General features: G+C 42.8%; 4 protein-coding genes across 7 annotated transcripts; 2 read left to right on the top strand and 2 right to left on the bottom strand.

Annotated features, from left to right (window-relative positions):
• The first annotated feature begins 5,450 nt into the window (after positions 1-5,450).
• Positions 5,451-13,096, top strand: LOC143316976 (uncharacterized). Of its 2 annotated transcripts, none has more exons than XM_076724852.1 (3): positions 5,451-5,581; positions 11,566-11,664; positions 11,783-13,096. In XM_076724852.1, exons 1-3 carry the CDS (start codon positions 5,548-5,550, stop codon positions 11,953-11,955), a joined length of 306 nt encoding a protein of 101 aa, XP_076580967.1. In that variant the 5' UTR covers positions 5,451-5,547; the 3' UTR covers positions 11,956-13,096. The 2 variants fall into 2 exon arrangements, with proteins under 2 accessions (XP_076580967.1, XP_076580968.1); XM_076724853.1 differs by lacking the exon at positions 5,451-5,581 and adding an exon at positions 6,352-6,791.
• Positions 13,097-13,191: 95 nt separating this feature from the next.
• Positions 13,192-18,955, bottom strand: mettl3 (methyltransferase like 3). Of its 3 annotated transcripts, none has more exons than XM_076724850.1 (12): positions 18,727-18,955; positions 18,027-18,217; positions 17,479-17,937; positions 17,160-17,335; positions 16,347-16,560; positions 16,079-16,266; positions 15,908-15,946; positions 15,710-15,818; positions 15,482-15,547; positions 15,274-15,386; positions 14,076-14,212; positions 13,849-13,961 (listed from the first exon to the last, which is right to left on the bottom strand). In XM_076724850.1, the coding sequence occupies exons 1-11, from the start codon at positions 18,827-18,829 to the stop codon at positions 14,098-14,100; spliced, it is 1,773 nt and encodes a 590-aa protein (XP_076580965.1). In that variant the 5' UTR covers positions 18,830-18,955; the 3' UTR covers positions 13,849-13,961; positions 14,076-14,097. The 3 variants fall into 3 exon arrangements, with proteins under 3 accessions (XP_076580964.1, XP_076580965.1, XP_076580966.1); XM_076724851.1 differs by having other exon boundaries at positions 13,873-13,921; XM_076724849.1 differs by having other exon boundaries at positions 13,192-14,212.
• A 196-nt stretch (positions 18,956-19,151) lies between these two features.
• Positions 19,152-24,877, top strand: ttc5 (tetratricopeptide repeat domain 5). Its single transcript, XM_076725666.1, has 9 exons — positions 19,152-19,440; positions 20,280-20,412; positions 20,497-20,708; positions 20,850-21,000; positions 21,613-21,704; positions 21,790-21,993; positions 22,609-22,823; positions 22,911-23,055; positions 23,142-24,877. The coding sequence occupies exons 1-9, from the start codon at positions 19,378-19,380 to the stop codon at positions 23,259-23,261; spliced, it is 1,335 nt and encodes a 444-aa protein (XP_076581781.1). The 5' UTR covers positions 19,152-19,377; the 3' UTR covers positions 23,262-24,877.
• On the bottom strand, positions 23,960-26,185 carry ccnb1ip1 (cyclin B1 interacting protein 1). Its single transcript, XM_076725667.1, has 4 exons — positions 25,889-26,185; positions 25,625-25,771; positions 25,113-25,287; positions 23,960-24,126 (listed from the first exon to the last, which is right to left on the bottom strand). The coding sequence occupies exons 1-4, from the start codon at positions 26,183-26,185 to the stop codon at positions 23,960-23,962; spliced, it is 786 nt and encodes a 261-aa protein (XP_076581782.1).
• Between the last annotated feature and the right edge of the window lie 1,524 nt (positions 26,186-27,709).

Here is a 27,709-nt window from a genome sequence, read left to right as displayed (position 1 = left end):
AAAAACAGGGCGACACAAAGCAAAACGGGACAGTCTGGACCAGGCCAGTGAGAACAGAGCAGGACAGTGTCCTAAAACAATCTGTGCATGGCGGTAAAAGCTTTTAATGCAAGTGGTATTACTACAGCGGGGTGCCTGTGCTCCTCGTTAACTTTTCTCATCTGTAGGTCAACCGTGGTTGAAATCTCCTCAGCACACCCACAACCACAGCATCATTTAAAAGCAACAGTCATGCTGGAGCCGGTGGCACAGAGTCAGGCAGTAAGTGATAACTCAGCAGCGTCCACAACCCAGTAATTATGCCAGCCGCACCACGAATGACCCAAGCCAAGCCACAAAGTAGACAGTCAGGTACATTCAGCAGGTCTGCAGGCTGTTTATTCACAGCCCAGTCAGCAAGTCTGAAATCAGCTTTTAAACTGAATTTCTTTCTGATTATCTGATTGTACATTCACTCATCTCTGTTAAGCACCTTGGTGTTGTTCTTAAATGCGCCCTATAGATTAACTGATTTGACTCAATCGCTCAACACACTGCACTGATAGTCAGCCATATGAAAAGTGGCATTTTGCGGAGGGATCACCTGAAAAGTATGAAGACGGAGCTTCTTCATCAGATCTTAAAGTGGTTGCAATTTCTGCTCGGCTAACATTCGCTCAAAGATGCTGACAGCACCTGCGTTACTGCCACTATATTATCATATAACCCTTAAACATGATAGTTTACACTTGGAGCACACATTATTACCAACAAGACGTAGCGTCACTTGTTTCTTTTTTGCATTATTGCTTAACGGCAGCGTACATGTGAGCCAGACAAAGTGTAGCACTGGACAAAATCCACTAGCTTTGCTCCACCTGGAGCGGGTGGAGAGGTCCAGCAGGTTACATCAAGTCACACACAAGAAGGAAGCTTCACATATTTGGTCATGTGATTATTTTCTATTTTGCCACCAAAAACCAACTAGCCAGTGAGCAGGAATGCTATAGAGAACAGGCAAAGACGACATGCTGCATTGCATCCTGGGTAGTGGTTGCCATATTTTAGGCTGCACCTCTTTATTTACATTAATTTTGCTTCCAGCAACCATAAGCTCACAGCGGGAGAAGAAGAAAAGAGAAAAGAACACAAACAGATCTGGTGAAGATCGAGTGCTAGACTGCTAAGTGAGAGAAGCTGAAGAAGGAATCAAAGGAAAAAAAAAAGAGTGGTCGGTGACCTCAACGAGTCTCCGCAAATGACATTTTCAGACATGTTTTCCGAGCTTGTTTGTGGTGTGAGCGCTTACACATTCGGGCAGTTCAGAAATTATAAATCCCTCGAGACACACAAATGGATGGGTGAAGGTTTTTCAGGTCAACGACCAGAAAAACGTAGTTCTCACAAAAATAGGTGATCGCCACACACACCTGTGTAAGTTCAAACACATAATTTTCTTCCTCTGTGAGACTAACTCATTTTTTCAATTGTCATAAGTTGTAAAAACATGTCAGGCTAATTGATTTATCATATTGGTTTATTGATATCCACAATTTATTAAGAGTAGACTGACAGAAACCTAGTAAAACAGAATCATTTTACTATATCAAGTAGGAACTGCAAATAATAAAAATAATGTGAATATTTATTATCAAACTAATTAAAATCAATGTTACTACATATTCCGACAGAAGTCAATATTGTACTTTTAGGTATTATTTAGGTAATGTGGCCATGTTTTTTGGGGTAAAATAACCAGTGAAGTGAAGATATTATTAAAGTGTTGTGCAGTTCGCCTTCCAAAAACATTTCACACCCTTCTTTTTTTCTCAGTTTCGCTGCTTTCTTGCTCTCTGAGAAGTAAAGCCAGTCTGCCCTTCGCCCTCAGACTGTCTAGTTATTACACCCAGTGTTATCAGCTGATTTGCGTAGGATACAAGCGTGATTACACTCCTTCCCCCGTGGCGTTCAGGATTAATGTAATCACTGAGAACAGTAAACATGTCAGGATTTTTCTTGATGATGTGAAAACATGGTAATGAAGCTTGAAATGCTGTGTGGACAGGCTGGTGACAGAGGCTGGAACCAGCCATGAGCGACCTCAGCCAGCCAGTCCTGGTCCCGGCTCCACAGAAGCATGCCAACTCCAACAACAAAATCAACAAACTCTGGGTGTGGAAATGTCTGGATGTCTCGGGGAGAAGGAGGGGAACAAGAAACAGGGAGTTGGGGTGGGGGCCATGTAAACACTCACACAGGGGACTAAACTGGTTTGATCCTGCAGTGACTTGATTTTAGTTTGTTTACACAGTATCTTAATTTGATGCCTTTATCTTGAAATATTTTTGATATCAGGGCTGGAGAGTGACTTTGTGGCTGGACAGACTGGGCATCTTTGCATCTTTGTCCATGTTATATATTTTCAGTGAGACGTGAACATTGCAGGCGGTGGGTGTGACTGCGCACACACAGAGGTCATTTGATGCTGGCTCCAAATGCGAGTCAATCCCCACAGACCCCCATGTTAAAATGCCTAACTTTACAGAAGAAATAAACGTGTTTACAGCCTGGAACAAAAAACAGTTATGGTCTTTACAGCTAATTTCCATGTTGTACGGGGGTATAAGTCATTCATTTAAATTATATTAAGGCTTAAAGTTATGCATAATTCTGGGCAAGGCCGCTTTGAGCGACAGATTTTAGGATTATCCAGGATGTTACTTGAGCACAATTTTTAGTTTTGGCACTTCATTTGGAAAGCTCTATTTCGTGAGACTTTATTACAGTTTTTTTTCTTTTTGGACAAATTCTTTTACCCAAAACAACCTACATTTCCCCTCACACAACCATTACTAAATCCATGTACAAAATCTTTTAATGGATGTCCTCACACAGAGTATTTTTAGATTACGGACGGGTTACTTTTGACCATCTCCTGCCTCTTGCTCTTTCGTCCTTCCTGCACCTTCACGGCGCTTCTATTCCTGTCTCTCGGCCAGTGGAGCAGTGGCACTGAGGGATTAAATTACCAGAGGGGCAAAAATTCACAGGGCATGATGTCAGTAGTATGACAATACCGCTCTCCACTCGCCACCCAAATTGTCCCCCAGCTCAAAGCGTCTGATATCACAATGGCACTTGAGGCCAATGGGACAGTGGGAGTGGTTCAGTCCCTGATATCTGAGCCTCCTCGTGCGCTCACAGGAAGCTAATAATCACATTGGAGCCACTGGCAGGGACACTTGTCACCTTACAAGGAGAGGAACGAGTGTCTGAACTCACGGAGGTGACACCGCAGAGGCGCCACTTGACTCTCTGCGAAGGCATGACACTAACCTCAGTGCAAGTTTGCAATCTGTTGGACAAAAAAAGAAAAGTGCTGCTGTTTAATTCACTGTCATAAGTTTCAGCTAATGAAATGAGAATCGGGGAGGGTTTATCACGGCAGGGGGACGAGAATTTGAAAATCAGTCTTTTACTGGTTTGATGCCTTTTTGTGATTAACTCTGTAAAACTGTTATGATCCAACTTTGCTGCTGTTAATCATCCACAGAGAATCAAATTAGGGACAATGTTGAACCAAAGTATGTCGGCCCTTCACCCACATCCACAGGTGTAAATCTGGACATGTGAGTGCGCACATGCACGTATTGCATAAATACTCATGCACATCTTTGTGGGTAAGAGTGAACATTCACACAGATGGCAGAGAGTTGGAGCTGGAGATATAACCTTTGCAATAACATTGAGACAAATGCAAGATTTGAAAGTACTTATTGAGTATGTTTTTTGAGTTACACTATGATTAAAAGTGAACATAATCAAACACTTCAAACACACCAACTAAACACATTTTTGGATGAGACGTAGAATAAAGAAAGCAGACTAATAATGATCTCTAACATCTGTGCGCTTTTGAATCATAAATCATTGGTTAGCCACAGTTATGAATCACCCATTAATTGTATTATTTTGTGTAATGTTGCAACTGACTCGAATAACTTCTGTTATTTCAGCCTGATCTGATTCCAACCTGTAAACGTGTATCCACATATATATTTTCATTACATGGAACAAAGCTGACAAAGATTCCTGTCTGAATTCAAAGTGAGAAAAATGACTAATCTTTGTGGGTAAGTCCCCGTTGCTGCTTGTTCACAGTCCAGAACCAGCTTAAGAAATACGCCTGCTGGTTCGAAATCACCCAGGAAACAGTCTGTGTGACAGCAGGCGCAGACTCACTCTGAGAACTCATCTGGGTACATTTCCACCGGGACAAATCCATCCACTGCCCTCCATAAGCCTTAAGCACACACTGGAAGCTAATAAACAGCAATAAACCATCAAATGGGCCAAGAAAGCTGAGGTTTCCTCTGTCCATGACTCTGCATCTGTCTTTACAGAGAGGGTACGGATGCATATTGTTGCTCACAACTGTCATACTACTTTCATTTTCCAGCTTCATGCCGGCACAAGTTTACAACCATGAGCCGCGTCACATTCTGGCTTTGGGTGCGACTTCTGCGAAACACAGCTTGATGTTTTGACACGATGCAATGTGAGGTATTTTGACATAAACCATGTGCACGTACTGCACTTTGCATACAGACATGAGCCTCAGCCAGCAAGCTGCAACCGGCTCTGCAGGGAAAGGTGCTGATGACAAGGAAGTGGCACCCTTATTCCTCGACAGCATAATGTACGCCTGCAAGAGGGTTATGTGTATGCCTCTTGTTACCTTGCATGACTCTGGTTATGACAGCTCAAAACACTGAACAGATCTCCCTGATATTTGGTGGACGTAAGCCAAGGAACGAGTGACTACTTGTTTGTGTTTTCTGCCATTATATTGTGTTTCAGGTTTAATGCCAAGTAAGTTTCTGCACACAAAGAATTTGCCTTGTTATCTTGGTACATGACAGTAAACAGTAAAGAAAGGAAAGAGAAAAAAAGTAAAAGTCAAGAATCAAAAATACAAAATATGAAATATACTTTTAGAAAACATGCACCTGTTTTTCAATGAAAAGACCTGCATGTTGTTTGAAACGAAGACGATGGAACGTGAAAAATACTGATCAAGTATAACATCTGAAGAATATGTGCAGGTGTGGAGTGCATGGGGCGGGATAGGAGCCCATATCAGTGGGGGTCCTGGGCCTCATTGACGAAGCCAGGAAAGGATTCTCAAAGAATGAGCATGGATTCTGCATGTCGTCGGTACATTTGCACGGACAAGAAATCGGCTGAACAGGAAATGAAAGTGAGTGTATCCTCTGTGTGTCATGAGGCGGGTCTTGAGGGAAATCTGCGACTGTTGTCTGTTAATTCTTCTTGGTAGGTTTGATCCACTTCAGATTAAAGCCCTCTCACTCTAACAGGATACGCAGGGATTTCCTCCACAACTAGGTCTCCCTTCCCTTCGCTGCTCGAACATCTCTGCCTCGTAGTCGCATCTTCAGAAACAAGCACAAAAAACTGGATTGCATTCTTCCGACGCCGTGGTGAGGGTCATGAAGTTTTGTTTTTGGTTTTGGTTAAATAAGAAACACTCACTGGATTTTTGTCCACATGAGTTGGGAAGCGAGCGTCCGTTCAGCTGAAGGTATGTAAACACCAATCCAACACGCCGACCTTCCTCTCGTTATTTAAGTGTGGATATTTTAGATATCTCCTTTAAAAACATGTTTCACTGAGCCCATTGTGATTCTGTTATTTTTTAGACGTGTAACATTAATTGCACTGCATAATCCCATAATAATGCTAATAAGCATAATGGTAATACCCCTTATTTTGCAAACAAATACAGGACTTTCACCCAGGAGGCCACTCTTCATGTCTCATGTGACACCAAAAGTCAACATTTACATAACATGTTTAAGTTATGTCACATATGTAATGGCAACATCCTTATTTTAACCTAAACCATGACCGTTTCCTGATGCAAACTAAGGAGTTTTGTTTTTTTCTTTAGCATCTTTCATACTTACAAGGCCGCTCATGTAAAAATAGTATTTGTTTTGCTTTACAAAACAGAAAAAGAAAGAAGCAAACTAAGTTTCTAAACAGTTAAAATTTGAAAATGTACAGCTGATGGCGACCTCTGACCTCTCCGAAGGAACGAAAAAAGTCCTGACATGAATCAGAAAGAGGTGAAAACATCACCTCATCAGTGATTAATGCAATTTTAAGCCAATGAGAATTAAGGAGTCTATTGTTAAAATGAGATTACATCTTGCTGATCATAGTTTAGGAGGTCAGATCACCCTGATGCCTGATCTGACTGAGTGATTTCTGCCTGTTATCAGTGTCCACACATGACGTGTCCACTTCAAGGAAGAGGGGCTATTTATACAGCAGCAGCTATTTCTGATCAAATTTTGTGTTATCTGTATCAACAAATATGCGACTGAGGTGCAGGCAAAGCAACGCGGAGCCGCGCAGGAGGAAGTGTGTGCGCTACGTGCGCGCTGTATGTGGGATGGGTGAGAGGCAGCAAATGAGGAGAGGAGAGCTGGGAGCCCAGAGGGAGGGAGGGAGGGAGAGCAGGCAGGAGGAGAGGCGGAGTGAGGGCGAGAGAAAGCAGGCGTGTCAACTCACCATGCACCAGGGATTAGCTATTTAAAGTTCAGTCGCTCCGCGCCACAGAAACCTCTCCAAACTGCCAACAAGGACGCATCAGGGCGCGCATTTGAGGACGCGCTCCGAGGACACACATTTTAATGAAGGAGACGACAAGAGGACGCGGATGAAGAGAGAGTAGCTTCAGCTGGGATCTTCTCAAGAATAACCATTATCTAAGTTTATTTCACCAGGTAGGTAACGCCATTTAACTCACTTGAACCTCAAATAAAAAGGATTTCACAGGACTTTCTCAATGCAGCGCGGGACCTCTTTGGCTCTGTTGAAGCACATAAAAAGGGTCGAGCTCGGACTTTGGATGAATATGTGGTCCTTTTATCAAAACAGCTTAAGTGTAAGGGTTGCTTTTTTGGTTTTGGAGCAGGAGGTGTGACAGTGGGAGGGTTCCCTGCTCATTAATAAGCCTGTCTGGTATGCTGTCTTTTTTGTGTAGTGGAAACCACTTGTCAAACTTTGTTCTGCACGCTTGAATAAATCGCCTGTTATTCTCTTTAACTGCCCAGTCGGGCAGTTTAATTGGCATCACTGATTGGTTAGAATAACGGAACTTTAAAGCAAATGTAGCACCTCCAGGCTCTGCTTCGCGTTTAAATAAGCAGATAATTGGAGTTTCCACGTCTGTCACTTCGCATATGTAAACAAGCACGTCTTCATTAGATTATTCTTGGAGACAGAGAGGAGATAAGTGATGCGTAGTCCTCGAGATGAAAGCTCAGATTATCCCGTCTGGAGCAGCTCATTCAACCTTCCGCCTGCACGCGCACAGAGGCCTACAAGCCGTGCACGCGCATCTGACAAAAGCACGTGAAATTGTTGAGTAAATTTGTACTAATTAGCCAAATGTGATAAAATTTGTGATGGAGGAAGTGCTTAGTGTCTTTATTTACGTAAAAGTGGCGTCACCACTGTGGAATACTCAAGTACTCAATTGCAGGTTAGGGACTCTAAGAAAATTATTCAAGGATCAGGAAAGGGCGGGGATACTGTGATTTTTCTTTTAGCTGAAGGTGAAATAATCAGGTTTTTTGGGAGATCAGAAGATCTCATCCTAACGTCATTCTTTCAGCCCTCCTTTGCAGTACTTAGTTCATCTTCCAACAGGGACAAGGGGTGACGCTGGAGGAACAGCTAGTGTTGGCCAAACATTTGTGTCCATTACAGTGGAAATCAAATGCAACATTTAACTTTTACAACGGCTTCACTTCTACAATTACCGTCTAATACTTTTTGACGTATTGCTGGGTATTGCTGGGACCAACTGCCCTCCAGAAGCAGACAGTCAGGCCACAGCGTCAGGAAGCGTCAAGACACGATCGTGAATGCGAACTTTCAGTATCAGAAATGCTCATTTTGCAGAATGATCCCTTTCAGTGCTCTACTTGCACATACATCATAATCCTGGATTATTTTCTTGATTCATTAAGATGCATCTTAACTGTGTAGCTGGTCAAGGTGAAGCTAATTTGAACTACTTCAACTACACATCATACATTAAAAGCTATGTGCTTTGTTTGCAAAGTCTTCATCAGTAAAGTAACTGTCAAATAAATGGAGTCAAGTAGAAGTATTAAGCAGCATACAAGTAAAAGTACCTTAAAAGTGTATTAAAGCATTGACAATAATCAAAATTACTGCCATTGTTTGGTCTCTCTGTTGTATTAAAGCTCTGAGGAAACACCTTAAAAGCTGCTTTATCCATTGATGAATATGAATCAAAGCAGATTGTATACTGCTATTAATGGACACACACACACACACACACACACACACACTTGTGCAGGTATACATGCACAGAGTGCTGTGTGCGTCATCCAGCCTGGCAGGCCTGTGTGAGGCTTTGTGTTGAGGGCAGCGACACAGTACTGTGCTTTTTTTTTTCTCCTCATAAAGCCTCAGAGACCGACTGCAAAAGGGGCGCTCGGAGGAAATGTGGAGCTGTGGGAAGATTGTTATCACGTCACTGTAAGCGTATGTGCTCTGCTGCTTGCTTTAACACTGTTTACAAATCAGATAAGAGGCTGAGTGCGGACTGCAGGGAGAGAGCTCTGACTGATGTTTGAAGGGAGAATTTGTAGAGATCGTGCTTGGCAAACACTTAGGTTGCTTAACTCTTGCTCGGTTCCCTGTAAACACACACATGCACAAACATGCGCTCAAAAATTATGAAAACCGCAAGCCAAAAGCCACTTACTGACGTTTCCCTGGAAGGATTGCGCAACTGTCAGCTACATCAGCGAGCCACCATTGACTGAGTGAAACCACATTACTCAGGTGCTGCTCGATGCTCAGGCCAGAAAATCAGGTCAAGTCACAAGTTCAGATCTTTTCAGATATCTCCCTTTTTTGACCCTCCCCGGCCTCATTTTTTGCATTTTTGTCTCTATCTTCTCCTTCTTGTCTCATCCCACCCTCTACCTCCCATCTATCTCTTCTTCTTCCTCTGCTTTTCCTTCCCTCTGGTCAGTGTGAGTGCTGTCTGAGCTTCCTGAGTATGTTTGTGTGTGTGTGTGTGTTTTTGCCATCTGAGGTTGTTTTTCTCCTCCAGGCTCCCAGGCTGCTGCATGCTGCCAGACCCCCACAGCCAATCATGATCTGGGCCTAAAATTCCTCACCACTGACCAGGGCCGTAACATTGTGTGTGTGTGTGTGTGTGCGGAACCGCCATGCACGCTTGTTTTTATGAGAAAAATGTGCACGCTGAGTTATGAGTACACACATAATTGGTCATTTCTGTGAAAGTATGATGGAACCGGGGGGGGAATGTGGTCAGTCAGGACTGTCCCTGAGTTCTCATATCACAGGCAGAACCTCTACCTGTTGACCTAAACATAATGGGTTCACTGTGTCTGTAAATGGGATAGGATTTCACAGCCACACCTGTGTGAAAACGAGAAGGGAGGTGCATTAGATAGTTAAGAAATGGAGGAGAAAGAAAAAAAAAAGCGCTTTCTGTGTGAATTTATGCCCCCAAAAAAGAGAGAAACTGTGGAATCAGAGACGCAGAGAGTCTCCCCTCTGGCTTGCCTGTAATGTGTTACAGCAGTGCATATGTGTGAGCTGTCACGTCTCCGTGAAGCTCACAGTCAAGCAGGGCGAGGAATCAGCAGTAAACAGTGAAAAAAAGGAAGAAGATGTGAGCCAAACTCTGATTTCCGGGGTGCTGCAATCACTTTACTGTTTGTCATCAGGTACACACATCCTTGTCTGTGATTAATGAACAGTGGGCTCAGTGCTTTATCACACTCACTGGGTTTCCCAATCAGGTGATTTTATTCACACGCTGCGTCTCTTTAAAGTTGTTCTGCGTCTCTTTAAAGTTGTTCTGCATCTTTTTGTAGTAGTTTTGCATCTCACTGGGGCCTTATGATGTCTCGTTTTGCTTCTCCTTGTAGTGAGTTTGCGTCACTTTGTAGCCTTTTTTGTATCTTTGTAGTCGTTTTGTGTCTCTTTGCAGAAATTTTACGTCTCTTCATTGTCGTTTTGCGTCACTTTGTGGACTTCTTTGTCTCTTTGTAGTTGTTTGGCATCTCTCTGTAGAAATTTTGCATCTCTTCGTTGTCGTTTTGTGTCTCTTTGTGGTCATTTTGCATCTCATTGTGGTTGCTTTATGTCTCTTGTAGAAAATGAGCATCTATTAATTATCATTTTGCGTATTTTTGTGGTTGTTTTGTGTCTCTTAGCAGTTGCTTTGTGTCTTGTTGTGGTTGTTTTTTGTCTCTTTGTAGTTGTCCCACCCTTGGCCACGCCTCTGGTCTTGCCTGGATAGAGGATGTACCACTTTTTTTGTTTTTGCCTCACTTTTATAAAGTGTTTTTAATGAATTCTTAGAAAATAGGTAAATCTGATAGTTCACACACACTGCAATGTGTTCTCTGTAAAACCACCCACCTACAGTTTGTTCTGTTATAACGTCACCCAAGAGCTATTTTAGTTTAATGATGACGGATGCTTGAAATGGTTTATATAGTGTGTTATGCTTGTGTTTGGAGAAGAGTGATTTCACTGTTTAGTCGGCCGTTATTGCGGCTGTTGATGTTAAATCGTGTAAAGGTTATTAATAAAAGTTTTGGTAATTTGCAGCAGAAACAATGAAGCTACTCAACTCCTCTTTTACCTCGAAGCACAATCACAATAGAAACTGTCGAGATCCATCACCCTCTCTGCTCCATTTCATCTGACCTATTTCTTAACCTGATTAGACTAAAATAAATACCTTTTTTTCACTCTAAGTAAATACATCTCAGTGCTACGCGTCAACCTGGCTTTATCTTATCTGTCAGAGGTGCCACAGAGGAACAGCCCTCCAGGGAAATTATGAATTAGACTGACTTGTTGCTCAGTGATTCACATCTACGGTAGCTGCAGAGTTAAATGAAAGCTTTTAATGTTTTTAAAATGAAAAGAATAGCTTTGGCATCAGTTGAGACATGCACCGTGTACCGGCCAGTCATAACTTGCATACATCAGATGACCTCTATGTAATCTGTTGGGCTGTCAGACGAGGGCTTAACAATTCCTCTGGCTGCAGGAGCTCGTTGACGTCCTTTTCCAGGATTAGGTGGCGCGGAGGATGATGATGGCACTGTAAATACTGACTGATTGGCTTGTTGCTGGGACACTGTGCCATTCAGTTATACTGTCAGCTTACATTAGGCTATCACGTTGCTGAAGGTTCAGGCTCTTTATTCCATTAAACTGTGACCTGGTGAGGAGACAAGGAGCTGTCAGCAGGCCTGGGCAGACATGCTGTCATTGTGATAAGGCCGCTTAAATGGAAGCTATGAAGTGAGCATGCTGGAAACTGTCATATTATGTATGTAAGAGAAAGTTTGTCGCAGTTTTACCTCCATTTTGTGAGTCTCAAAGGGAACCCTGTGCTTTAAAAACAACCATATTTTTTGCCCCCCTCTTATATTCATGTCTCTGTTCACTTCCCTCTCTCTACAGACATCCCTGCCAGAATGGGTGTGAAGATGCTGCAGTGTTTTCCTTTCTACCGACGCTGTAAAGAGCGCTGCAAGAGCAGACAATGCCCCCCAGCAGCAGGTGAGGAGCAACTACACTCTGACTATTAGAAAACCAAACAGAGACCAAGTAAACAGCCAGTTCATGATAGTACAGCCTGATGAAGCCTGACTCTCTGTCCCTATCTTCCACCCCTCAGTTCCCATCGAGGAGATGAAGCCCCGTCTGTGCTCCACGACATCCTGGAGTAGTGACAGCGAAGGAGCAGGAAGCCTGAGTCGGGGCTCCCAGATATATTTCTCCACCAAGGCCAGGCTGTCGTTCAGACACCAGCTGGACAGCAACATCAACGCGGTGGACGCCACCTACTGAGCAGAGCTGCAGAGGAGATAAAGGGACTCTAGTATCACAGTTTTCCGTTGCCTATTCATGCTGAGCTGAGCAAACACTTGTGTCATCGTCACCCTTCAGATGTGATCAGCAGTAGTTGCGCACGGCCACAGATCGCTTTTTAACCCCTCGTTACTCGCCGCTCACAAAGAACTCTTGATGACTGATCAGATTCAACAAGGGACTGGGGGAAAACAGACGACGGCAGACTTGGTTTTCAATCTCTGTGCATTAAGATTTCATAAGACTGCGCTCTAAATGGAGCGGATCCACTGCCCTAAAGGACACGATGCTGATGTGACAGAACACAACACACAGACTTGTTTACAGTATTCACAACCAAAAAGTGCATTACTTTTGGAAGTTTTTTTTACTTTTTTTTATTTTGACAACCTTTGTGCAAGAAAAAAAATGCTTATTTTTAGAGTTTGCTGATGTGAAACAGGGGACGTTGCACAGAGCAGGATGAGGATGATAACCTTCAAAGTGAGACGAAGAGTGAGTCCATCATCAGCCGTCATCATCACGAGGGATTGAATCACAGTTTTTAAACCTAATTGTGACATTTCGTAGAACCAGGGAGGCTTTACTTTCTAATCTTGCTCTGTGACAAAAGCCCCGCACACTGATAGCGAAAAGGCTTGCACTTTTATAAAAGGCATCAACTCTAATCATAGAAAAAGTGCAGAAAGGTCATGTTGACACTGTTCAATATGAGCAGACCTAGTTTGAGGATGTCCAGCTTCTGTTTTTTGCCTCTTGGTAGTTCCTCTTAAAAGTAAACTGAGCTGCACAACATATTTCAGTTGGCTCACGCTAATTTCCTTTCTTTAACATTTTTATAATGAAAAGAAAAAACTTTGCTGCATTCAATCTTAAAATGTATTTACTTTTTTAACAAACTCTAGTTGCTGATGTTTAGGATGAACAGAGTTCTGTATTTGCCTACAATGAACAGATATGAATGTAATGGAAGTGCTGATCCCATGCGACGGGAAAAACTTGTTTGACGTTTGTGCTTTTAATGCAAAAATAATTATCAGCCATTCTAATCCACAGCACATGAACAGACCCATGACATTATTCTTTACTAACAAAATAACAAAAAGTTATGTTAAAAGTGTCTCCTGTGTTTTTATTGGTGGTGAATGTGACCTTTTGCTGCATGAAATACGGAGCTCACGTTCAGTCATGCACAGAAAATAATGCTGAACATGATTTCTTCCAACTATTTTTATTGAAAAAAGTGGGACAGGTACAACATAGTCATTAACATATCAGCATATTTTCACTTCTACTGTAACTATAACGTCACAACTCATGAAGTTATCGAAGAAAAAGGGAGTTCGACACTACTATGTAGTGGAGGAAAAGGAATAAACTGAAACCAGCATACTTAAAAAAATCAAGTCAGGACGGACAGATGACGCGTGTGCAACCCTGATAAAAGGTTAAAAGGGATTAGCAAATTATCACATTGTTATATTTCTGTTTCACACAGCGTGCCGACTTTTTTGGAATCAAGGTTGTAATAAACAGGTCAGAGATTTGATTCTTAGTCTGTAGGAATGTTTGACAGGTGACTGAAATACTCAATAAATGGGATCTATAACATGAAGAAACCACCAGAGGCTCCCCTGAGAGACAACTTTACTTTTTCCAAGCTTAGAAAAACCTTCACATCATTCAAACAGATTGGGTTTGGGAGATTTCGCCTGCTTCTTTCTAAGAGTGTTGTAAAGGCAATTATACGTCCATTTGAGGCTGTGCGTTGAAAGATAATGAATCAAGCTGTGGACAGGAAACAAATGCATGAGGTGCTCGGGCCTTGAGGGTCACTTCTTTTGCTTTTAATCATTTCTTGTTTTTCAGACTCTTTATTGATTACCGGGAGTCCTTCAACAGTCAGTGCAGTACATGCAGTACAGTCGGTCCTCTTCTGTGTCCTCTTCCATTTCAGCAAAATCAGAAATATGTTTTCATCATTTCTTAACCAAGACACAGACAATGTATCTTGTCAACCACATTTATTTAAGAAATTGGTTCACTGGTATAAAAAATAATAATAAACAACAACAGTCTATAGACAAACTTCTCCAGACCTGTGACGACTGACAGAAGTCATCACTGCATGTTTTTGGGTTTGGAGATGACGCCGTCTGGGTAACGCTTCTTAAAGCGAGCCACGACCTCAGGATCCAAGAGGTGAATGCCATCAAGCTGGTTTCCAAGAGTTATCCTGAATGTGGAGAGAAAAATGATAAATCAGTACATGTTGAATGTGAAGAACAGTCACTTGGCTTTTAAATAAAAGGTACAATGTGTAAGATATGACCAGAATTCTAGTTTAAAACGTCCAAAAAAATGACATCATCAACATGATGTGAAGCACTAACAGTTCAAAGACATCTTTGTACTGTGTTGCAGATATCTACTGAAGTTAGCATGCTAATCAGCTAGCCCCAGCTCATCCTGTCTGTAATACCACCACAAGTGACAAGTTTGTTATGTTTCACAAGCTCTTCAATTTTTTAGTCTAATAGATAAACAAAATAAACTCACAAAATGTCAAGAAAGGAAATATTCTTACACTTTTTGTCCTTTCTTAAACAGAAAAATACAACTGTACACCTTCTGAATTCAAGGTTCTTTGCTTTATTGAACTAAGACGAGATTTATTGCCAAGTTAACTCATCGTAAAACACACTCCATCTAAACTCGAGAGAAACAAAATAAAACTCACCAAAACTGTCTCGGTTTGTCTTTCCACTGTTCAATCAGCAGCTCTGGTTTAGTCGAAATAAACCCTTAAGTCAGTTAGATGTGGAAATATTCTGGCACTGCAACCGACCTTTTGTCTTGCTGCTCCCACGCTTCACGCCTTTCCTCTCGCAGCCTGCTGTGTCTTCATCGTCCCTGGAGTCAAGGGTCCAGGCGGGAGCTGCTGTAAATCACAGCGGGACTGTTTGCCCTGTCATTAAACTGACCTCCTTCGGCTGTTTTCGGTCCCGATCTGGCTGTGTTTACTGAGCCTGGTAATGTTGCCCGCGGTGTAAAAGACAAAACTCCCCCGATGCGCCAAGTGCTTGGTCGGGCAGACTCAACTCAGCTAATAGAGCCACTAGCTGCACAGCTAACCGAGCTAAGTAGCGAATGGCAGCTAGTAGCTACAGGAATGTGTATAGTGAGCAGCACTTAGCGGTTACTCTCAGGATATGCTGCCCATTATTTATCTGGAGTGACCTTCGACAGGTGGCCGACTCTTACACATTGCACCTTTAAAGCACGACAGTATGTTACCAGTTGGGTTGGACGTTGTGGGGTCGACCGAAGAGTTCGATCTTCCTGGTGCCGGGCGACAGTCTCTCTATCATGCCGTAGATCTCATCTGGTTTGTGACTGGTGGAGCGGACCTGAAATGTAATGAAGACATGGAGTCTGTATCACACAGACCTTTGCAGGATGTCATATGGGGATAAATACAACAAGCATGACAGTAATCACTTACCTCAGCCACAATTACATCGCAGTCCAAACCTCTGTTGAAGCCCTGAGGGTTTCCTTTCACACCCACCTGAAGAATCACAAACCACATGGTTAGCTTTTAGCTATGGGGCAGAGCATGCAAATGCAGAAATTCCTGCTTTCACTCCAGCAGACTCATTCATATAGTATACGACACAGACAGTATAGAATATATAAGAGGACAAAGAACAACAGTGGAAGACAAACAAACCAGACAGTGCTCCTTCCCGTGGTTCAACCAATGGCCTGTCCTTCCTGTGCGAATGATTCTCTGAAGCTGGTTGGTTTTCACCCAAATGATTTCATCGACGCGCTCATAGCTGAGAGAGGGGGAAAAAAAAAAAAAATCAAACGGTGTCCCAACAAAACTTGTCTTAACGGAAGTCAGTGCACAGCAGGAGAGACTTACCCCCACAGGCTGAGACATTCTCTGCCCAGCTCCATAGCCCTGCAAGACGAGACGTTGGGCAAATGAAAACGTTGTCAGGAAGTGAATACGTGCTTGTTGGCCTGTTAAAATCTAAAAGCTATCCTGATGTTGAAAAACTCTTCTTCAGACTGTTTGAGTTGCTGTAGTTACCTGCCGGTGACCCAGAGGAAGAGGAAGCCGTCATCTTGCAGGATGGGGATGTTGAGCTTTCTCATCTCGTCGTCAGTCAGCGTGCCGTAGGGTAGCTCCATGTGGATGTCCCACGGAGGGTCGGCCATGACCACAGCAAACTTGCCCAGGATGGACACGTCCAAGTAACGGATGTCACAGCAGATCCACTGTAGACAGAAACACAATCTCCATCAGCATCTCGCTCTTCCATCCCCTCCTCTCTCCTAATCCCTCCTCTCTTCCTCACCTGCGAGGGGAACAGTTTGCCCACGTTGCTGTCTGCGTCTCCTGCATGGAGTCCGAGCTCCGTGGTCCCGGCCTGGGGCCCCAGCAGGCTCCCCTCGGCCTCTGGAGGGCTGTCGATCTCATAGTGGACGTATTTGCAGGTGTCCATGTGGAAACACGTGTTGAGGAAGGAGCAGTCGCCGAGGCTCTCGTCTGTGTGCTTGTTGATGATGCGACTGAATGAGGAAAAAGTGTCACAAAGTGAACCAGCAGACCATCATTTAGGATGAGGAGAAACTCCATGAATTTGATATTTTGGGATGAAATCAACAACAAGATGCATTATCCTCTTTCATCAGATCAAAATGAAAGTGATGTTGTAATAATAAGGTAATTCTAAGTTGGAAATTGAGAACTTTATTTACATTATTAGTGTAAGGCAAGTCAGTGTTTTGTTAGAACATTAGCATAATATGGTCTCTCTACCAGGAATAGCATTTTTTGGCCTTGACTATGGTGTCCTCTTGAGGCCAAAGGGGGTATTTTTCTTTTTATCTTATTTTTTGGGGCATTTTATGCTTTTATTTGACAGTTGACAGAGGAGACATTACAGGAAATGAGGGGAAAGACACATGGGGAATGACATGACATTGAAGATCACACTCTGTGCCCTCACCCCAAAGCCACCAGGGTGTCCCCAGTATATTTTATCTACAATAATTAAAAATCTGACCTGTGCAGTCATCAGACTTCTGCTCTGACATGTCTGACATCATGTGCATGTGACATATATATAGAGAAAAAATGTTATGGAAGTGTGCTGCAGAAAACTGACCGGAAGTGTAACTTGGTGCACGGCTGAGGCGTGTCCCCGGAGCGCACGCACTCCTCTTTGGTCCCGTGGTCACAGAACTCCTGGACTTGAGCTCGGCCGCGAGACCGAAACTTTTCCACGATGGACTGCTCCTTAGCTGTGCTGGCGTTAAGCAGCTCCAGAATCTCTCTGCTCACCTAACATTCATAACAGTCACATCAAGCCATATCAGTAATCACACCTGCAAAAAAAATGGCTTCACTTTCATGTAAATTAAGCTGGTTATGATAACTGGGAGTGCACTGGAGGAAACACTGGCTGCGCTCCTCAGCTTTCCTACCTTCTTGCTCTGCTGCTCTTTAGTGGATTGTTGGTTCAGGAGGCTCTCGATCTCCATGTCCATGTGAGACGACTGGCTTTTGCTGCTCCTGCCCTTCTTGTCCGCCCCGCTCCCTGACGCCGAAGGCCCTGCCAGCTGTGAGGAGGAAGCCGGCGTCAGAGAGGTGAAGGAAGTGTGCGGAGGAGAGACGGAGCTCTGAAGCGAGGGTGAGAAGCCTGGAGCCCTTTTGAGGTGGCTCTGATCTTCTGCTTTTCTCTTGACTCCGGTCCGCTGGGCTCCGGCCCCTGACCCAATCATGGCCCATAGTTTTGTGTGGTCCACTGCTACCACGACTGAGGAAGAGGAAGTAGTAGAGGAAGAGGCCGAGGTGGGCTGCCGGACCTCGATGAGCTCTTGAGCAGAGAATTTTAGCAGCAGACTCTGGATGCATCCAAGACTGACGGCTGTTTCAGACTGTGACTGAGATTCCAACAGAACAGAAACGATTGTTAAAAAACAGAAATATGAAGTTGAAATGATAGAAAAGCATTCCTGTGCTTAAGACTCACGCTGTTGAGCTCATTTGTGATGGCAAGGGAGTCCGTTGGCAGCGAAAGACTCAGATCAGAGAGATATCCAAGCAGCCTCTTTTCCAGCTCGGGGTCTGGCGGTTTTTCCGTCTCTTCCTGAGGGGGGAACGCTGCAGACGGAGCCGGGCTGTCACTCCTGGCTGTGGAGCCCTCAGTGCTGCTGCCACCGTCTGCCCGAGAGGAAACAACAGAGGTTAACACGCTTATTTTGAAGAGGCTTAACAAGATTTTCCAGATCATACATATCAGATTGAATAGATTATCTTGATTTTAAACTATTGGGTGGACAAAATAAACAATTTGAAGGAACTCATCAGTTTTCGACCTTTTTTTTTTTTTTTTACTGTATAGACTAAATGGTTAACTAATTAAGCAAAAGAATGCTTAACAGATGATGTCAAAAACTAATAGTTGCAGCTCCAACAATTACAACTATCAAACAGCAAGAAAAATAACTTATTAACTCATTCAGAGCTGGAAACAATTGATTTTTAAATAACGTTTAACAAATGAATTTTAATATTCAGTGGCCTCGTGTAACAAAACATGGCCACTTGTCTTGATTCTTGACGATTCGTGGATTTAATAATTTAACAGATTAATCGCATGAACACTCCACTGATTACTTGAGAACAAAAGCAGTCGCCCTGCTGGTACCCGCTCTCCGGTCTGGACGTACCCGCGGACAGTTGTGCGGGGTCTTTCCGCCGCCGCTGCAGCCTTTCCCGAAGAGAGTCCAGCTGCTTCTTGTGCGCCTGAATGTTGCTCCATGTGTCCGACATGACGGGCTGGCTTCAATGGCAATAACAGCACTCACACCAATCACAATCAACGGAAATTAGACAAAAGTTGAACACTCTCCGTCTTGTTATGAGCCAAGAATGTATGGTACGCGAATAAAGAGTGTCGGACTAGCATCTTGATTGAGGTTGAAGGTTCCGACTGCCTGGTGCTGTGTAAACGAGTGATCATGTCGGTGTTATAGTCAGAAATACATGAATTATCATACTTTACTCACTCTGTACTCGGAGTTGTATTAGGACAGAAAAACTACTCAATAATAGTCTCTCTGTTTATTTGTGTAGAGGTTCCTTGTCGGGTTCATTTTGGGTCCGGGCTACTCCGACTTCCGGTGGCACTGAAATTAAAAGTTTGCTTCCTGTGTGCTAAAATTAATTACATTTGTGCCATTTCTGAAACGAAATGACTGATTTCCGTCATCATATTAACATCAGAGTCATATGTTTAATCCTGGTTTCGTAACTCGGTGCATTTTTCGCCAGCTCTTCTTTGCTATCAGGCTATAGTGCTGCTTTAAGCTAACGCAAAGATGGCGGAAGAAGAGAAGAGTGGTGAGCCTGTGACAGACAAAAACGAACTGCAAATTATGAAGGTACTGACTTTTAATTATGTCGCGCAAATATTTCAATCCTCCAGGAATCTGGTACCTTCATTTTTTCTTCTTTACTTTGAATAAGCTCAGTGTTTCGTTGTAGTTTTCCTCGCTGGACATCTCCTGAAAGAGTCGTTACTATAACAACTGGCTGCAACTGTCAAGCGAACAGACGTTTCTCGATATTCATATAATTATGATTGATATAGTGTGATATTAATGTGTTCACCTTATTTTTTATGCGTAGAATGACCCCTTTCTTTTCATCCTGCTGGATTAAAATGCAGCAGGAAAAAGATGACTTTAAATATGCATGTCTGGGTTACATCCATCACATTTCTTGCTGAGTCACCAAATTTTCGGTCAGCCTGGAGACTTTTTAACGCACATGGACATGTTCTCTGAAGCCAGTGAGTGTTTTTACACCAAACCATCCTCTATCAGTAACCTAACGCAATGTATGCCATTAAAACAGATGCAAAGATAGCTATACTTGCTTTTGTTGCCTGTCATTAACATAAATCTGTATTTTATTTCCTGAAACGGTAATTCTGTTACTCATTTGGCTCTTCTTTTTAAATGGCTCTCCAGCAATTTAGTATTTAATTTCCACAAGTTTAGATAAAATCAAAGCTACAGAGGCTCTGATATCCTAGGCCAAACAGTGGCTGTTACATACATGGCTTTCCTATGTGGATGTGGATACCTGGATGCACTATTTTGTGCTTTTATGTTGTTTGATGTGACTAACTAAAATATCCACTGTAACGGCACTATTGGAATAATACCATTATCCCTTTTAAAAGTGAGTATTATTTTTTTTCACCCTCCCATCACAGGAGCTCGTGGATGACCTGTATCATTTCAGAGATTGCTATTTTGAGACTCACAGTGTGGAGCAAGCTGGGAGGAAACAAAGCGACGTCGCGCAGGAGATAGAAAAGACTTTGAAGAAGCTGGAGGAGAAAGAAGGTGAGTGTTGTATTCACACAACAGCAGCACTTCAGTCTTTACTTTGCAGAGCAGCGCTCACACCCGCTGCTTCTCCTCCCGCAGATCATTTTAAACACAAAGCGGAGTTCCTGCTGCAGAAGGGCAGGTGTCTGAACGTGGCTCCTGACTTCAGCGCCGTAGCAGAGGAGTGCCTTTCCCGCGCTGTGAAGCTGGAGCCTGGCCTGGTCGAGGCCTGGAACACATTGGGGGAGCAGTACTGGAAAAAGGGAGACCTGACTGGTGCCAAGAACTGCTTCACTGGAGCCTTGCAGCAGGTACGGCGAGGACAGGAAGAGGGATATGTTTTCAACTCAGTGAAGCATCGTTTTCCATTCTGCCCCCTTAGCTGCTATTGCTCCATGGTAGGTTTCACGTATTAACTCATCTGTCTTGTGCTTTATCTTCCGTCTCTGCAGAGCAACAACAAGGTGTCTCTTCGCAACCTGTCTATGGTGCTGAGACAGCTGCCTGCGGCGGACAGCACCGCACATGGAAAGCAGGTGCTGGAGAGTGTGAACATGGCCCGACAAGCTGTCCAGCTGGATGTCACAGACGGGACATCCTGGTGTGAGTAGAGCGTCGGGGTACTTCATAGGCAGAGCATGTTATAGACAGTGCAGTGGGGAGGTGGTTGTGCTCCTTTATCCTTTTGTAATGAAGGAGCTGATTGTCACTCAGATTCAGAGTTAAAGTTATGGTTGTGTTAATTATGTGCTGTCCTCAAACTCAAAGCTGAGAGCAGAACGCCACCTGTTCAATTCGACCTGAAAATGAAAGGTCATCCTGCAAGACCCTTCCTGCTCCTTTCAAAATAAAAGCTAGGACAGTGAAACTTTTAAACCACCAGATGGAGGCAGAAAGGTGCACTTGGTGTCATTCACAGTAAAAGACTAAAATAATTTATTGTCTAGATTTTAAAGCCATTGGGCACAGGGTTCATTCAAAGTTAAAAGTTTTGAAAATGCTTAATTGTATGTGTCATGTCAACATCAGGAATATGCTTGAATTTCAATACATTCTTGAAAAATGAGTCTCTCCTGAAGCTCAGAAGCTGCCAAAACGGCTGGAGAAAAATGAGCGGGCAGATTCAGAAACAAGCGTGCACATGATGTTGAGCTCAGCGCTCAGAATTTCTTTTGTGCTCTCTCAAATCTTTTGTTTGTGTTATTGTTTTTACAGATATCATGGGGAATGCCTACGTGTCCCTGTTTTTCACCTGCGGACAGAACCCACAGCTGTCTCAACAGGCTCTGAGTGCCTATGCACAATCTGTGAGTACTGACCATTGAACGAATATCTATCAGCACTATCTGCACTGTTGTCCTAATATCATACTCCTCTCTTCTGCACGTGTAGGAGAAAGTGGACAGAGCCGCCTCCTGTTACCCGGAGCTGCACTTCAACCGATCCACTCTGTTCCAGTACGAGGAGATGTTCGGGTCTGCGCTTGGCGGCTACAGTCGAGCTGCGGCGCTCGACCCGGGCTGGGAGGAGCCTCCAGAGCGGGAAAAGCAGCTGCTGGAGTATCTGAGGAAAGTCACCGAACTCATACAGAACAAGGTGGGAGAGGGTGTTGCTCATTCACTCACTCCCTGCAATCCTCTGTGATATTTGTTAGGTGGAAGGAGAAAGGAGAAGTTTCAAATAACGCTACTAGTCCTGCTGTGTCTGTCTACATGTTGGAGAGAATGCAGCGAAAATGAGGTTTCATTTACAAATAAAGGGAGAATTATTTAGGAAGGTAGTCTACAGGTGACATCTCGAAATGTCTTGTTTTGTCAGATCAGCAGTCCAAAACCTAAAAATATTTAGATTGCTGTGACAGATGCATAAGAAGACCAGAAAATATTCACGTTTGAGGAGCTGCCAATGAATTTTCGGAGGAAATGTACTCATGAATGAAAAAGGCTAGAAGAAATTATGTGAAAAACAAGTACTTACAGCATCACCTCCTTTTGTTTTATTTTTTGTCTAAGTCCATGTTTCTATTCTGTCTCGTCTATTATGTTTTTTTCTTTATTTGTTTGTTGTATAAAATATCATCTTTGAGCCTGTTTGCATGTGTTGCCAAGAACATCATGATGGCACCAAGATTTAACCATTCACCACAAGGTGGCAGCAAAGCACGGCCATCTCTTCATGTTCTCTGAACCTTCATTCCATCCATCTCTTCAGGGGAAGGTGAAGGCGCGGCGGTTACGGACGATGCTCTCTACCCTCAGCACGTCGGCCTTGGGTCCCTGCTCCTCCCCTCAGTTCCGCTCCCCGACGGGTCGTGTCGGCAGCCTCGAGCCCCGGACTCTTTCCTCCCTCGCGCACGGCCACAATGCCGGGGTGGCCGCCCTGGGCAAGGTGGTGTTCAGCCTGGCCTCTGAGGGTCGCATGGCCTTGTGAGTGCAGATTATTTTCGGCATTAATGGTTAATTTATCCAGAGGAGAGTGGAGAAAAAATATATGGATTTTCCTTTTTTCTGCAGCACGTTTGGCATGGTGGACAGCGAGGAGACGTGTATGGTGGTGATGGTATATAACACAGCGGACAGCTGGGGCGTCCTGATAGGAGACGCTGTAGTTATTCCTGAACCTCAGGTCAAGCGACACAGCATAACACATAAAGATGAGGTCAGTGTTTCATGCGCGTAGCCGAACATGTATACAATAATCCTTTCATCGAAGTGGTCTAACCCTCTGTTTCCTCTCTCCGGCAGTCGTTTGACTTCAGAAGTATACGAGTGGACTCTCCTCTGCTCCTCATTGTCAATGGCAAGAAACAAAACATCCAAAGTCAGATTGCTGCCTCTGTCAGCTACAAGCCCCAGAGCGAATGAGCCCAACACGAAGCTGGAGGACCAAATTGTTTTTTTCCCTGGATTTTGAAGAAGAGTTTGGATCATGGTCCAAGCGTGAAGGTTCCAAAGTTTGTGCCTGCGTGTCGTTTTGTAAATAGAGGTCATCCCGTCACTTTGTCTTTAGAAAGACTGTTTGTTTATATTTATAAATAATCCTTCTTTTGTATTATGCTGTCACTGGGACAGCATGGAGTCCTTTGGTAAATGAATGATCCTGTGATGATGAAAATGCAATGTCAGAATTGTGACTTCAGTTTTCCATGAAAGAAATCTGTTGGTCTTCAACATGTTGTTGGCGTGGTGTCTTGAAAACGGCAGATTTCCAACAGGTGACATTTACACTATCTTACTTTCAGTGAATCTGACACTAAGAGAGAAGACTGTAAGGCAGTGCTCTGTGAACAGAGTTTATGTTGTATTCACATTGCCAAAGTACTTCTAGACACAAATATATGCCAAAGTATAGACCAGGACTAAAAGTTGAACAATGGATTTAAGACCAATATTTGTTATTTTTAGCCAAGAACATATTAATAGTAGAAAATGTCAATACTACACATTCAGGACAAACCCCAGCAGCTAAATTAATACTAAAACAAGCAAAACACTTTGTTAACATATATAAACAAATGTGGTTAAGTTAGTGTTTTAGAGTCACTATGAAACCTGTTCCTGCCTCAGTGCTTCTTGATGAAAGGCCGGCCTCTCTCCCTGGCGGGGGAGCTGAAATGGAAGAAGGTCTTTGCTCCGTCAGCCTCCAGGCAGGAGAAGAATCTGCTGTCCCCATCAGGGCCCACGGAGAGGAACTGAGGGCTTCTCTGGGGAGTCGCCTGCCGAGCCACCCCTGAGTGACACGCAGGGGGTTGACAGATGTCTCTCATTGTTACACTGAGTAAAATTCCCTTACATAGACAATCAGCTCATTACTCCTACTGTTCTTTCTTGATGAGCACTTCTTCTTGACAAAACACCTACAGCTGCGTCTTCCTTTACGCCATTCAACATTATTCTCTCTGGGCTTCCTTCCTCTTCTCATTAATCAGTGTGAGTACAACTGATGTAATAAAAGCATTCATCTCTCAGACAGACAGAAAAACACGATCTTTTATCTATTTTGCTGCATATTAAAGGTTAATACTTTTTCATGAGACGCTGACATTTTCCAACACCAGCTGAAGGATCTGCTGTTGTGTGTTTTGTAACAATTCATATAAAGCTTATTTCTTTTCATGCCAAACGTATTGTTTTGGGCTGTAAGTAATGATTATTTTGATTGTTAATGTGTCACCTAATTAATTTATTGTTTAATCGACCAAATGTTTTGAAAAAAATGCCTGCTGCAGCAATATGAGATGATGTCCAAAATCCATTTAACCGATCATCAGAATTGTAGGAAAGTAGTTTTTTGTCAACTAATCATATCAGCACCAATGGTTTTTCACATTCGAGTATCATTTCATGAACAGCTATTTCATTAATAAATAATTGTTAATTTAAAAATCCTAAGGTTCTCTTGACATACAACTTTTAAACATTAAAAAAACATTTTTTTTCCCATTTTCAGAAGTCAATAAACAGGTGAAAATGGTACATATAATACTTTGTGCTCTTGATTTTCCTTGTTTTTAAAGGGCAAGTTTTAAACACTCAACACTCTATGGAAGGGCAGAAATTGTCGCCTCATTCATAAACTCCAACAATCTACATCCGCCTCTCTCACTGTGAAACATCAATTTAGCTCCTGCACAAAACGACCAAGCCTCTGCTGTTTAATGAGCGGACCTTTAAACTTGTAAAGACATCAGTCTAAGTTCAAGTTGCTGTTCTTACCAGTGCTGAAGTCATGATATTCTGGTTGTGACAGCATGTCTCTTTCCCCGTGACCCACCACCATGTTGCGCAGCCTCAGAGAGTCATACAGCCCCTGCAGTTTCTGGTACTGCCTGTTTCTCTCCATCAGCCTCTCGGACACCTCGCTGTACTTCCTTTTATACTCCTCCATCACCTGAAAGAAACAAGGTTTTATACTTTTCTGTATAGTCTTCTGAACTTGAACTTTCTAGATCGCCATGTGTAATTAAAAATTAAGCTCTCTAGATCACGAGCACATATTAAGATCTTTAGGTTTATGTAGTTTATTGCTCCTTTTTCTATTTCTTCATCATCTACAGTGAAGAGGGAAGGAGAAACACTGACCACAGACCAGCTCCTCTGTCACGTCCCTCCTAAGGCTCTATGTCCAATCTTATCTTGGGTGTAACACATTACAGTATTGCAACAGTATTTTTTAACATGCCAGAGGGCATGTTTAAGCTATTTTTACCAAAAAGTGGACTGCTTACCTTCTTCAGAGAGGCGATTTCCCCTCTCATGGCAGTAAGTTCCAGGTCTCTGGACTGGTTTTGCTGGGACAACACCTTCTCCATCTGCTTCAGCTGTGAATCTGCCCGTGACAGACTGTACTCTTGATACAAACGCTCCTGATGGACCTGTTTACAAAGATAGTTGCAAATATATTATCGGAAATAAGAAGAAAACCATACTGACACAGACAGAGAAAAGACTGGCATTGTGTTCTTTTACATACAGACAGAAAGATATTTGACCTGATAGCTCCAGAAGGCTAGAGCACGGGAACTGATGTCCAGAACTATGTCAGGTCGCAGACCTGCCAGCACCATGGCCTTGTACTCCTCAGAGGGCGACAGCTCCGTCCTCACAATGTCCAGCTTCCCAGACAGCGCGGAGGAACAGGCCGGGCAGATGGCGGGGGAGCGGCTGAACTCACCGGACCCGTGCTGATCACAGAAAACGTGTGAGCAAGCTGTGACCCAGGCGAAGCCGTTCAGCTTGGTCCGACACTTCGGGAAGTTGCAAAGGAGCGTGTCGTCACAGAGAGACATGGCTGTGACTGTGGACAGGACAGTAATGTTTTAATAACAGGGATCTGGACAACAAGCAAGTTTTTATTGGCAGAGTAAATCCAATGAAAAATCTGTTTGATGAAGAGGCTTTCAAGTTAGCAAAACCTGTGTGTGGGCTATCACACATCTCACTCTCTTTGACATCAAACTTTAGGAGGTTTGAAGAATTCAAGGTCCCTTTTGAGAGAACTTGGGGACTTGAAATCACCAGTTTTTCTAATATTTGGAGTGTGTGAATTTAGAGATTTCCTTTACCCTTATTTTCCATAAGGTAAAACATTATTTTAAACTGGTCACAATCAGATAACACAGAGGCTATATTTAGACTCCATCTCTTATTGAAGAACTGCCTTTCAGTGCTGTTTAATCCTAAAATTGAGTGCCAGAGCAACCGGATACATTCCAATACTATCCTCTATTTAAATTTCAAAAACTTTTAAGGCCACCAACTGCTTGCCAAAAACATTTAAGGTTTAATTTTCTGTAGCAGTTGTGCCACCAACTGATAACACGTAATTGTTTTTACTGGCGTCTCTATAAATGCTAGTGAGTAAATCAGCTAGCAACAGCATAAACTGTAGCTAACTCACTATGGGAAAAATTTGATGCAACTTTCCACTCACTTTTAATTTAGACTTTCTATTTCAATTCGGAGTACAATACTCCAGGTATCATAAATTGGTGTATGAGGTAGTACGTATGTAGCTAGCTTAAGTTTAGCTTACAGAGCTAGCTTAATGTCACGTCAACTGCGTTAAATTTCAGCATTACCAGGATAGCAGGTCCGGAGCTAAACTGTTAAATCCGCCTCGACTTTCAAACAACTTTGACTTTCAAAAGTTAATTTTTTGTTAAACTTAATGGATAGTTTAACCTTTAAGGGATAGCGCAGTTATCGCGTTATTTTTATGTAAATTTCAGAAGATACGCAACTTACCGGTTAGTCCGTTGTTGAAAAACTTTATTGACACAACAAACGTAACAAACATAACAAACAAGGAACACCAGTCTATATTTACATACACGCCAGAGGGACGAAAGGATGAAAAGTAATAATAATAATTTTTTTTAAAAAAAAGACAGCTGAAATGATTTTCTTGTGAAGCTTACAAAGGTTATATGTTTTCTATGTTTTGCTATTTTTGTTGTACATTTGGAAATAGAAGAAACAGAAGAAAGTCGTTTTTCATGCAAAAAAACATTTCTTGGTTCCAGCTTCACAAACGTGGAGATTTGTTGCTTTTCCTTTGAGTTCTTTTAGTAATTTAATCTATTTTTAATAAATTGAAATTTTGGCTGGACAAGACAAGCAAGATACCTCTTAAGAATTACCTCCAGCTCCACCAACCACAACAACAAAATCCTGTTTTACATGAATGCATGAGTGATAATAGTATAATGATATATTACAGTTTTTTTTACTTTTGATACTTTAGGCACATTTTCCTGGTTATATTTGCATGCTTTTACTTGACATTTTCGACATAGGTCATTTTTACAGTG

The sequence above is a fragment of the Chaetodon auriga genome, chromosome 24 (assembly GCF_051107435.1).
Source record: "Chaetodon auriga isolate fChaAug3 chromosome 24, fChaAug3.hap1, whole genome shotgun sequence".
Lineage (NCBI taxonomy): Eukaryota > Metazoa > Chordata > Actinopteri > Chaetodontiformes > Chaetodontidae > Chaetodon > Chaetodon auriga.
This window is presented reverse-complemented; position numbering and strand designations above follow the sequence as displayed.